This window comes from Ambystoma mexicanum, chromosome 8 (genome assembly GCF_040938575.1).
Source record: "Ambystoma mexicanum isolate Mex_15411 chromosome 8, UKY_AmexF1_1, whole genome shotgun sequence".
NCBI classification, from domain to species: domain Eukaryota; kingdom Metazoa; phylum Chordata; class Amphibia; order Caudata; family Ambystomatidae; genus Ambystoma; species Ambystoma mexicanum.
In genome coordinates, this window is record NC_090929.1 from 1,482,937,024 (window position 1) to 1,482,949,711 (window position 12,688).

General features: G+C 44.7%; 1 protein-coding gene across 3 annotated transcripts in view; it reads left to right on the forward strand.

The window, feature by feature from the left end:
• Window positions 1–11,725, forward strand: part of PDZD7 (PDZ domain containing 7) — a 769,522-nt gene extending 757,797 nt beyond the window's left edge. For all 3 annotated transcript variants that reach the window (XM_069611658.1, XM_069611656.1, XM_069611657.1), the window contains one exon: window positions 11,023–11,725. In XM_069611658.1, the coding sequence (XP_069467759.1) occupies window positions 11,023–11,172 (150 nt within the window). In that variant the 3' untranslated portion in view covers window positions 11,173–11,725. The remainder of the gene's footprint in view (window positions 1–11,022) is intronic.
• The last annotated feature ends 963 nt before the right edge of the window (window positions 11,726–12,688 follow it).

Consider the following 12,688-nt stretch of genomic DNA (forward strand, 5'->3'; position numbering starts at 1 on the left):
GCTGGGGGGCTTGGCAGAGGCGGGTCCAGCATCATTCGAAGTGTGGGCAATTTTGATGGCGGCAGTATGTGCTACAAGCACATTTTTTGGGCAGTGGATGGGGCAGCAGAGGCCAGCAGACTCGCCGCATGCTCTGATGCTGGCGTTGCAACGGCATTCGGAGTGTGGGCGCATCCGATGGCGGGCCGGCAGTAGTATGTGCTACAAGCACATTTTTGGCCAGTGGATGGGACAGCAGAGGCCAGCAGACTCGCCACATGCTCTGATGCTGGTGTTGCAGCGGCATTCAGAGTGCGGGAAAGACTGATGGCGGGCCAGAGGTAGTATGTGCTACAAGCACATTTTTGGGTGGTGGATGGGGCAGCAGAGGCCATCGGGCTTGCCGCGTGCTCTGATGCTGGCGTTACAGCGGCATTCAGAGTGCGGGCGAGTAAGGGAGCAGCCGGGATTAAGCGGCTTAAGTTGAAATGGGCGAAATATTTGGGGAAATCTTGAATATGGCATCATACAATAATAGGGCATACATAGCTGGACGTTGGATCGGCTAAAACTGTCTGCAACATGATACGGCATCAAGGACAGTAACAGGCAATGATCTAGCAGCATGGTTGTGAAATTGGGCTTATATAAGGCAGATTCGTCTGGGGGGAAAGAATTGGCATGTATTGGCATGCCAAGGCTTCTTGGAAGCCAGCAGGGCTGGGAAAGCTGCATTACATGTGACAAACCGAAGTGGAGCAGGGACAGATGGGTGGCATGTGCCTCCAATTTTCCGACTGGATAGGGGGCAGTTACACCAACCGTCCAGCGCCCCCCTTTTAGTCTATCTCAACAGGGGGCCCAGTGTCCGCCGGTGCAGGGCAGGGAGGTTTGTGGGATTTTCTTTTCACAAGTGCTTGTAATAAAGGAATTTAAGCCGGTTTTGAAACGTGGGCTACCATGAGTGGCCCTGCTAGGCAGCATGCGTCACCTCCGAGAAGGGGTCAGTCAGTCAGTCAATCAACATGTATTTGGTCCACACCATTAAAAAACAGATTATCAAAACCACAGTACATTAAATAAACACAATACAATATAATAAAATAAGACCCCACTGTCAATAAAATCATCATACATGTAAACATGCACGATAAAATATAATGAGATGTGGACCTCACACCATAATAATGCTCAGCAAATGCCTGTCATTCCAGGGAACTCACACACTCTCACCCAAGGATTCTTTGGCAAATGATATAAATGTCATACATTGCAACTTGATCTGTCGAGTGCATTATTAAAAACTTAGCCTCTGCACATGTTCCGACATTATTCTTTAGGAAGTGTGGCCTCAGCCATCTTCTTAGAATAATGTTAGATTTAAATAGAAATAAGAAATGTGTAAGGTTTCCATCCATTCACATCCCACATGGTCATGTCCTGTCTAGTCCCATCAATACTATAGATTTGTTGGGGGTGGTGCGGTGGTGGACGACAAACAGTTTATATTGGTGCAATGTTGTATCACCGATGTGTGCATCTGATTAGGCAATCAATATGTAGTACGGGATGGGACGAATCCTTGGAAACTATCTGTTCTCTAACATTTCAGGACATGTTTATCTTCCTCGCTGCATTACGGGTCTCCGTCATCAACATAATGCAAACAGCGGAGCTTCCTGAGTGGATAAGGGCATTGCTTGTGGCCCAGATTGTGCCCTGATTCTGGGGTAACACCCTAGACAACACAAATCAGTAGATGTCGATCAAGGGCATGTGTATGGTCCACTGCACAGCAGAACAATGAAGCTGAATCCCTAAGTGACCATTTAAGAACCCAATGTTAGCGTCACTGGGCAAGTGCAGGGCCCATTCCACTGAAAGTCTGTGACCACCAACCCTGATCAATCGAGAGGTCCCCAGTCTTTCTCTATTTCCCCACGGAATGTCTGCTTCCAATACTCCTCCGATTGCTTGCACCAGCATTACCCGCATTCCAGAGGCACGCACCTATGAGAAGTTCTAAATATAGTAAATGACTCCTAAATTACTCCATATCTTTTGGGACAATGTCCCAGCCCTGGCATTTCCTTTCTTTATCAGTTGCACCATGGAACTTTTAGTCTTGGGTCAGTTCAAATGAATCAAATGGTTTAAAGTAAAAGCAAAGCCCAAAACTGCAGCACGGTGCCCCTGGTGACGACATGTGGTAACTTTAGCCTTTTCCCTAGTAACCGCGGATTAAGTGTAGTTTACACCTAAATCCAACCTGTCCAATAAGGCCGAGAAAAAGTTGGGGCGCCTCTGAGTCCCGGGCAAGCCCAGGGTGGAGGGTGACTCACCTGCATCCGAGGTTGTGGGAGATGTCAGGCAGACCATCCCCAGGCATTTCCTCCTCCACCTCGTCTTTGCTTCTTCTGTTGGGTTTCTATTTTCAGCATGTCTTTTTTCCCATCCTTATCAGCACCCTTGTTCAGATGAGCAACACATGCTATTGAGTGCTCTACTCGCTCAGCAATCTGAATCTCCTCATCAAGGGTTGGCCCATATCTTAGTCAAAGCTCTTCCCTTATCTTGGTATCCGTACTGTGCACCGTCAATTGATCTTGTATATGTTCATTGAGCGAACACCCAAAGTTGCACAATAGTGCTAAATGCATTACGCTGCCCCATAGTGTCCAAGTGGCTCTCCTGGCTCTTGGACACGAGTGGCAAAAGTATATCGTTCTAAAAATCTAATGGTTATGGGGAGAAAATGTAACTCCAACTTCCTCAGCACTACTTTCCGTTGGTTTAGAGCCTCGCTAGCTGGATCATCTTCCTGTAAGTCAGGCAGAGTTTCATTGATCCGATGCCCTTCATAGCCCAGACAGTGCATTACGAGGGACAGCTTTCTGTCAATTCCAAATCAACCCACACAAGTGGCTCTCAATTCATGTAGAAATATTTTCTTCCACTGGGCCCATTGGACTTTCACTGACCCCGGAGATGGCATAAACACCATAGGTCCCGGTACATCCTGCATGGCTATTTGCACCAGTGATGCAATCACTGCTGACCCTCTAAGCAACAGTGTGCTTTATTATATCCCTCCCTTTTCTTTTGTAGCAGCGGAGTGCAGTTTCCCTCGAGTTGCTCGTTTCACAACCCATCAGTCGTGATCTTACGGTACCTCAGAGAAACAGTCACATATCACAGCCACCGCTCACGGCACATCAATGGTTCTGTTTTCCTGTCTCTATGAAAATGCCTAGTACCCGCTACAGGGAATGTGCACAGCACGTACAGGGTTCTTTTCCTTCCTCCCTGCACTAAACGCGTCATACAGGCATCACACTCAGACGCCGGTCCTTAACCACAGCACCCAGACTCAGCAGGGCCTGCTCTACGGTTATTCGGTCCGCCATTCTACGTGATGGCTTCCACTTGGGCTGATCACTTCTGAGCCCTTCTCCAGCACCTGTCCCCACCCTGATGGGCCGTTAAGGGTTCCTGCCCTATAAACTCCTCCAGGACCTTGTTTATACAATCAGGAGGGACCACGCCTCTTCCAGGCTGTTCCGCCTCCCTCTCTCCGGTGACCACCCAGCTTGTTGTCCCACTTTTTGGACTCCATATTCGTCATCTGCCCAGCCTTATACTCAGATCAGCATTGACTCATGCTCCCAGCACTACTAGTGAGTGCCCTGACTCTCTTGGACCCAGAAGAAGGCCCTCATCTCTTCAGCCGAAACGTCAGCAGCACACATTCCCAGACTTTCCCGGGATCTCACTAATTGCTGCACTGATATCTCTAACATTTCACCTAGACGTAGACCAACTGCGAGGTCAGACTCTAGCCGGGCATAGGAGACCTTCAGCTAATGTCTCCCTCCTCCTACTTTCACGTACACTCTGTGTTCTTTGAATTTAACTACAAGTTGGTTTTCATCTATTCATGAGTTGTTTCCCAAATGTGTTAGCGTATACATCACGTTGTGTAAACTTTTAGGTTTGTGTACTGTATTTTAGACACAACTATGTTTAACATCAATTGTTTTTCACTACCATGTTTATCACTTTTTCCTCTCTACAAAAGAATACTCTAAAAAACATGCAAAGTAAAATCATAGTATCAGCTAATTAATAAAAAGCTGGTCTACAAAATATGAATGATATATGTGTTCATTAGCAGTTTGTTACAAATGGTGAATGCCCCATTCAATTGGGTGTTCTCAAGGGTTCAAACTATTGTGCATTTAAATTGTACTGCATGCATTTGAATTCTAGAGGGTAGGACCACCCCCCAGTTATAGCTATATGTGTTATAGGGAATGCCCATGTGGCACGTTGCATGGTTATTTGCTTTGCGGTCTGCTTCGTCGCATTCTTCTCGCACTCCTAACTGTTCCTTGGCAATCAAGGTATCACCTTGCAACCCTACTACCGATTTTTCAAGTTAAAGCGTATGAATATTTGTAATAATCATTGGCTTCGCCCAACTGTCCGCACACCTCTGTAGGTAGTACAGGATTGTACTCTTCCTCGAACCAACTTCCTCAATCCTCTACACTGGCAGCACTGTGCCTAGGTCAGTTTGCATCGATGCAGCTCTTCACCATTGTTATTAATTTCACGCTGTACATCGTGGTCAGTTTCATTGGTTAATTGACAAAGTAGTAATATAAAGAAAAATCCCACTGCTGTGTCAGCAGTTACTTCGCTCTAGTTTACACCAACCGCCTTTCCACTCTAGAATGTCCCAACACTCCCTTTTGATATCTCATGGATTAAACGCCCCTGCCTGGAGCGGCCTTCCACCCACAGCCCAGAGACTTCTCAAAACCCTGATAGCTTGCTAATAAGCCCTTACCCTGCTGTTGGACATACCTGAGACTTCTCGTATTTCTTGCACCCCGAATCCCAACATAATAGGGGATGAGTTGGTCTTCCACTGCAGAACCAGTGTGGATGGTGCTGTGGTGGGAGGAGCAGCCAACGCAATGATCCACTGTCCGAAGGAGCGCTCATTTCCCAGAGCCTGGTCAATGCTTCCGCCTCATTGCCGTAAGGAAGGTCCCTGCGGCCCATGTGACCAAGGAAAGGTCAGGGGGTCAGGTTTGAAGTGTTCCGTGGGGCGTTTCAAGGGCTGATGGAGGAGGGACCCAGTGATTCGTTGGTCCCCAGAGTGGTGATATATCTCATGGCGCAGCTGGGGGAGAACAACTAACTAAATAAATACTTTTTTTATAGCGCACACTCACCCAAAGGCCTCTGGGCGCTCACAAAGAAAAACAACAGGAATAACAAATAGGCTCAGGAGAAGAAAAAATTTGCTTACAGCAGTGACTAGCAGATTCCTTAGGAGAGTGTCTTAAGTTAGCAAGTGCCAGTAAGTGACTTTGTCTTAAGGCTTTTTCTAAACTGTTGTAGTGTTGTACATTGTTTAAGATATAGCAGAATCATGTTCCAATTTTTTGGAGCTCAGACATCAAAACTTTCTTCTCCTAGTTTCTTTAGGAAGGTGCGTGGTCTAACAAGTAGCATCTGACTATTGGAACGCAATATGCGCTTAGGGATGTCTATTTTGATCCTTGATTTCAGGTATTCTGGGGCTTTACCCGAAAGACATTTGAAGACTATCACTAGCCCTTTAAATTTCAGCCATTGCTCAATAGAGAGCCAGTGTCGTTTTTTTAGATGTTCTGTGATGTGGGATTGAGTGACAACAGTGATAAGGGTGGTGCAAGGGGCAGTGGTGGAGCTCAGTGTCGGTCAGTGGCCTGCGTAAGACCTGGTGTTACTGGGGTGCTGGATCTGACACTGACCCAAACATTGGAAACGTTGAAGGAAGGCGCGCATGAGTACGTGCTTAGATGACGACTGTCCGTCATGCCTGCTGCAGAGTGCTGAGGGATGACAAACCCGGAAGTGGTGCCAAAAGTGAGGCCGTTGCTCCACATCCTTCTGCATGCACATGAAGCAGCCTAGAAATACCAAAATACGAAGAAAACAATAACGGGGCACTTTTGGAAAATCAGAGGCGCATTACAGAAACGTTGCACTGGTACACATGCAATTTTTATGATATTAGATTTGGCACACAAAATAAAAATAAAATGTCAAAGCATTTTTGTAGCAGGCTCTTTGCCCAAGTGCTAACAGAGCCCCTAGGGCCAACGTTCCTTTGGTGCAAAACTGCATGCATACAGTGTTCGCCCTACTGCTCATACTGTGCAAAGTTGTACTTTTACTGGTGCAAGGTTTCTGTAGTGACTCTCCAGATGGAAGAGAACAGAGTGAAACGCCTGGCGGCCACGCTTTTCGGCAGTTAGACATCATTCATAGGATGGGGCTGTATCCCAAGCACAGCCACGAGGGACCATGTAGTTCGTGCAGCCAACAAAATGACAACTGTCCCCAACTAAACTCGAGGGCGGAGACAGAAAAGAATGACGTTATAAGCAATCAATGTAATCTGAGTACCGACATTCCCTCGTGTTGCCAGCACAACCTTCTTCCTTCATATTAGTTTTATTCAGAAATAATACCTTTCTATAAGTGACACAAATCAGAATCAACAGTTGCATAACATCACATCTAAAACAAAACATCCACTCAGAGGTGGACTGGCAACCAAAAGAGGCCCTGGAAATAATGTTCAAAGTTGCCCCACTTTACACATTTTCAGCAAGCCCAACCCTTTTTCTATGCGGACATTAGGAAATACCACACAAAAGAGGTCCAGGGTGCAGAGGCCTACTGGGAAATCTCCAGAGACCAGTACACCACTGCATACACCCTTAAGAGAAAATGGCTAATCTAAAATATCCCTCTACCAACATGAAGTCTTCTACATTTTAGGTAGGTTGTCCAAAAAGCAAATGAATAAATATTACAATGATTCTCCCAAGATTTAATTCATGAAATCAAACCTCCTACGTAATAAAATCAAGGTATTATTTAATATAATGTATTCTAATGAACCAAGCACATTCAAGATAAGTAGATACTGCCATCAGAGGGGTACCCAATTTAAAAAACACTCGTCCTTCTATAGAAGAACAAATCAAATTTACTATGTAATATGGTACAGCGGGAATTCCAAGAATCATTGCTTCTCATCTTCAACAGTTGGTAGAAAATAACACTTATCCAATGCATTTAGAGACCATTTTGAAGTAAACCAGAGGAGCAGGAGAATGTTCAGTCTAAACTTAGCAAACACCATTCTCTTCTTTGGATCATCCAGCCAACTAAGGTTCTGTTCACTGCCCCAGCTTTAATCCACAGATGATTCAGCGTTCAAATAACTCCAGATCTGACCTGAAAAACAATGTGCAATAGCCTGTTGATCAAAACTATTTCAGACTGTCAATGGAATTCTAAGAATGGTAGCGTTGAGTTCCATGAGTATTGTACTTTTGAGGCATGATTTGACATGGGCTAGCCATTTCCACACCTCGGTCCAACAGTGCTATCAGACAATTCCCAAATTGCCTTCTTATGGAATTCTAGAGCATCCAAATTATTGTGACAGACAAAATAGAGTAGGGTGCAAATGGACCTCATACCCAAGAGATGCCTAGTCTTAAAAAAGAGTAGGATGGTAGGTGCTCTTTTTTACAATAACAGTAATTTTCTCAAAAAGCTCCTCTCGTCACCTTCCTGGTAGGAGGGAATGGGGCCCCGCAGGTCCTCTCCACAGACGAGTACAGTGTGTGCTGCCTGGGCTTAATTGACTTCTATTCTTAGCAAAATTGCCTTACTCCCAGCGGTAAAAATGTGCCAGAAAAGTAGTGGAACTGTGACTCCGACGGGAGTCTGAGTATGTGGGAGGGAACAAGGTGCAACACATGTTTCCCTGGGATGTGAATGGGCCAGATTGACAGCCAAGTGGGAGGAACAGGCAAAAGGAGGCCCTCTGTAGTGCTGTTCATTAATTTCACTCGGTTGGTCAGTCAGTTGGAACACTTATGGACTTCAGGAAATCAATCGCTTCTAGTCACTGATGTTAACTCTACTGGCATCCATACTTAGCATCTACCTGAACAACGGCTGCTTCAGCAGGGGCCTGCCATTAGAAAAATGTGTGCGGCCATCAATAGAATGTGGTAATTTATTACAGAGCCTGGATCACAAGACTGACAATCTCCTCTCCTCGGAGAGTCAGAGGGATGAATAGTCTGTGGTCCTGAAGTGTCTCACAGGAATGCATTAGAGTAGTCCAAGTGACTATTCACTAAAGCTCATAATGTAAGTGCACACGTGTTGAGTGGCATTAAGGGACAAGTCCCATGTAACCATCTGATGCTAAAATAAAAGGTCCCGGCCATTTCCAGAGGATTTTATCAACTGTGACATCTAAGCATTTAACCTGGGATAACAACTTGACACGTTTTCCAAAAATCAGGAAGAGGTTGGGTGTAGCGAGAGATCATTTCTTAGTGTTAGCAGAACCTCCTCCAGCTGAGATGTCATCCATGCTTCGTGAATACACGGTGGCTGCAGCTGCCAGAGGGTCGCACAATGAAGAGGTATGCCTTAACTTCGAAAAGAACAGTTCCCAAATGGTAAAAATGGTTGTAAAAAAAAGTAGTGGACTGTTAAAAAGTACAAAATAAAAGTAGTGGCACTCTGCTCGAAATAGCTCCCGCTTACTTCGACCTCTGCTTACCTTCAAACCTGTGAACAAATGCCAGTGTCCCACCGTTGCGCTGCTTGAACATAAAATGGTTATGATCCAACTGAGCTTTCCAGGAACCACCAGCAATTGGATGCCCAGGTAATCAAAAAAGACAACTTGTTTGATTATCGCACCACTGTAAGCAGGTCTGGCATTAAATGGGTTTAGTCACATGTAAGGGTGTATCGGTTTTGTCCCAAGGGGGTGATCAAACAGAATATTGCAATGTTTATGCTATCTATTAGCTGCATCACAACTCAACTGCTCAATAGACAAAGCCAAGCCATTGATATATATAAAAACGCAGTGAGGCAAGAACACATCCCTGACAGAATCCACTTCTTACCTGGATGGAGTCTGATACATTTCCCTCCTTGCCCGTGATAGACAAAAGCTGAGTTGTTATTATGTAACAGCTGGATTATGAATCAGGAGTGAATGAGGGATGTCTTTCGCTACTCAAACTTGTCTCGGTCTATTAACTCGAACAAAAGCTTTTTAAAATCTATAAATAGCAAGAATATATGGGATCTTTATTGTACCACAAGCTTTTGCACAAGTCCAGATAAAGTAAAACACTTACCAATGGTGCTCTATTTTTTCCTGACTGCCCCAAAAAAGGGAGGGGAATAAGATTGTTGGCGCCCTCCCATTCCTCGAGGTAGAATAACACGTTTTCCCCAAAGACCTTTGCTAAATTATCATTTAGAGAAATATGTCTATAATGACATTGGAGGGATGGTCCTCCCTTATTAAAAATTGGGACTACATCAGCCAAAGTCCAGCTTTTAGGGAAACCCTTCATTCAAATAATTGAAAAACCATGTAGGAGAAGGTATTCAAATTTTAGATTCTGTAAAAAGATCTATTGGTAGCTTGTCAGGAGCACTACCTAATTTCTGGGCTCCTAGTGTGGCTCTAACCTCCTCTTCAGTAAACATTAGTGGTGGATCACATATAGGAAAAGTGCCAATTTGTGGAGCTTCAAAGGCTCGATACAAAGACTCAAAATGATTTCACCAAGACTGGGGAGATGTTGCTGAATCAAGCTCCACTGCAGCAAGGTTGGACTGGCCAGTTGACACCATATACCAAAAATGTTGGTCTTTTTCACTGGTTAAGTTCATCAAGGCAGCCCACAGTTGACATGGGGCCTCTCGTTTTGTCCCCCTGATCAATGTTTTATAATCGGCTCTTAACCCAATTATTGTACTGTGATTAAACCAAAATCTGCCTTAAGTTAAACATTAAGGTCTTCCGAAGCTGCTCAACCTTCACCATCTAATCAAGTGTTTCTTGAATGCAAGCTTATAGGGTCTGCATGCAGGCAGGAACACTCAAATACACCAGTGGGAGAATTATGGTGAGCAGTACAGCATACACAGTGTACAGCACGTACATAGCCAAGGAGCAGCAGGTGGGAGAATTGAATGGTACCATATATACGCGTGTGTGAGGGGAGGGAAAATGGAAGATAGGAGAGCTTGGAGACTGTAGACCTAGCTGTGGGTGGCAAGGGCACAAAACCAGACGGTGTGCGGGTTGAAGACGACTGAAACGACTGCATCAAAGAGACCTTCTGGTGATTCTGAGACAATAAGAGCTTGCATTGAATGGTATCATTCTGCTGGTTGTACATTGCCGTCCAGGGATAGTTATCCCACTCAGGAGCTACTTGCTGGTTTGGAGCTGTTTGGTTCCTAAAACTCTCCTTGTAGCAGTGGATGACAAGATGGGCCCTACATTATGGGCACTTAGAGCCAGCCCTGACATGCACTTAACCTTCATCTATTTGCCCGAAATTCTGAGGAGGGCAATACTGTGAAGATATGTGTCATGGCTGCCAAGTCATCAGAATTGACCCATGTACTGTGCATGATTGTGTTCTTCTAGTCAAGTAGAATGGTGTATCCCGTGTAACCATCTGATTGCTTGGCTGTGCTCCCTTACCCCTCCTCCACCTAGCAGGTGTGTACCCACCTCACCCTTTCTCCCGCTTCTGTGCTTTGAAACAACTTTGTTCAGAGTTTGTTCTTGACAAAACCCCAATAAAATAAATACAAGTGTCATTTCTTCGGCAAAGAGAAATAGAAGTGAATACATGTGGCCACCAGATGCTAATAAAGGCAATAAAAATAATTGTTATAGTGAAATAGATGGTGATAAAACTGTGCAAGAGTGAATCATTTGGTTAGTAGGTGCACATTGTGTGTCATTTCGGCAGTGTTTGAAACAACAACTCTAGGATCATTGTGTCCGAAACACTGTTGTCAGATTACAGGGTCTTGATGCAAAATCCTACTCTGAAATGACCAAAAATGTAAGTTGACCTGAACTATAAATATAGTAAGTCTTAATTGTCCTCCTTTCCTTCTTAGGCTGGCCAGGAGCTAACCTCCGTCGACGGAGAGACCTTGCAAAGCGTTACCCACCAGCGGGCAGTGGACGTGATTCGCCAAGCCTATGGCAACAAAGCCAAGGAGCCGATGGAGTTTGTGATTAAGGTTCCCAAGACAGGATCAGACTAAAGCCTTAAGGACAAGACATGGTCAATACTTTGGAAGCCCCATGAGACTCCTCCCGCTTCATAACTGGGCTGGGCACCGGCTGAGGATTTGTTCCAAGAAGGGGGACGTCCAGCTGTGTCACAAGCAGACATTGGCCCTGGTTTCTTCCCTGTGACCCGGCATGGAGGTTTAATTTGCGCCTGACCGTTTTGTTTTTTAATATGGCCATGGATCTCCGAACAGCTCATCTTCACCCACGTTTCACAGACAAGCTATAAATGGGTTTCTTCAAGTCTTTACTCTTGCAAAATTTGGTCGTGGACAGTGATAACAGTGATGACTTGAAACTCGACCAAAGAAATCTGTCTTTTTTTTAAAACCCTCATCCTAAACCTCAAGGCCTTGTGAAACAAAATCGTGTTTTTTTTATATTTTTGTAAATATAGAAACGACTTTGAAAATGTTTTTATTATTCTGCCTTTAAAATCCTTGAGGTCTGGCAGTCTTTTCAGACAATATCAAGGCACCTGAAACAGACATGTTTACGAGAACCGTTTTCCATTAAAAGTGGCAGAACCACAGAAAGAAATTTGGTGGCACCTTATTTCAGTTACACGAATCTGCAGAAAGTGCATTCAACATTTTGCTTCGTACTTAGATTTTGATTTAAGTGGTAACACCAGTGATGATATTACGTTTTTATATATAGTGCTCATGCCGGATTGCTCCGACTTCTAAGAGGTGTAAGAATAGATGTTATTACCCAGTTCAATGGCACTAAATTTGTAGACCACAGGAGGAACAGCAGAGTTGGCTCTACTGGGATTCACATTTGCAAAGTCCCAGTTACCCAAATTCTCAGATGAGCAATTAACGCTTGGGCTATCCCTCCTATTGTGGAGTGGATTTACTCTAGGTGCTAGAAGCATTTTCATGAAGAAACTGTAGCGCAAAATAAGTCCACTTTGAAGGCAAAAATGCATTACAAGAAATATTTTTGATCGATGAAACTTGAGTAGTGGAATTAACCAAGGATTAAAATTCCTGATTTCTGTTTTTTGAAAATGGTATTGAAATGGGATGTTCTAAATGAAGATATTGGTGTGAAAAATGCTCCAATACCAAACCAGTGAGTGGAGGATATGGACTGCATTTATAATGGCAGTACCTACTTTCATTTGAGAATTATATTCTATTTGAGATTTAAATTCTGGAGAAGGTAAGTGGAGCATGCCCCCAATTTATTTAAACAACACCCCATCCCCCAGGTGCCGTAGCACCCGGCGACCACTTCCTGGGCTTGAATCTCCCTCCCACCCTCCCCCTCCCATTGGCTGTCGTCCCATTGTGTTTTGGGTCTAGTAACCCTCGCGCTGCCCCTGCATCCATTTCAATTCTGGAGCAGGTAAGTGCAGCATGCCCCCAGCGCCTCCATTTTTGGCCAATTTATTTTAAAAAAAACACCCCATCCCCAACCCCCAGGTGCTGTAGCACCCAGCGACCACTTCCTGGGCTTGAATCTCCCTCCCGCCTCCCA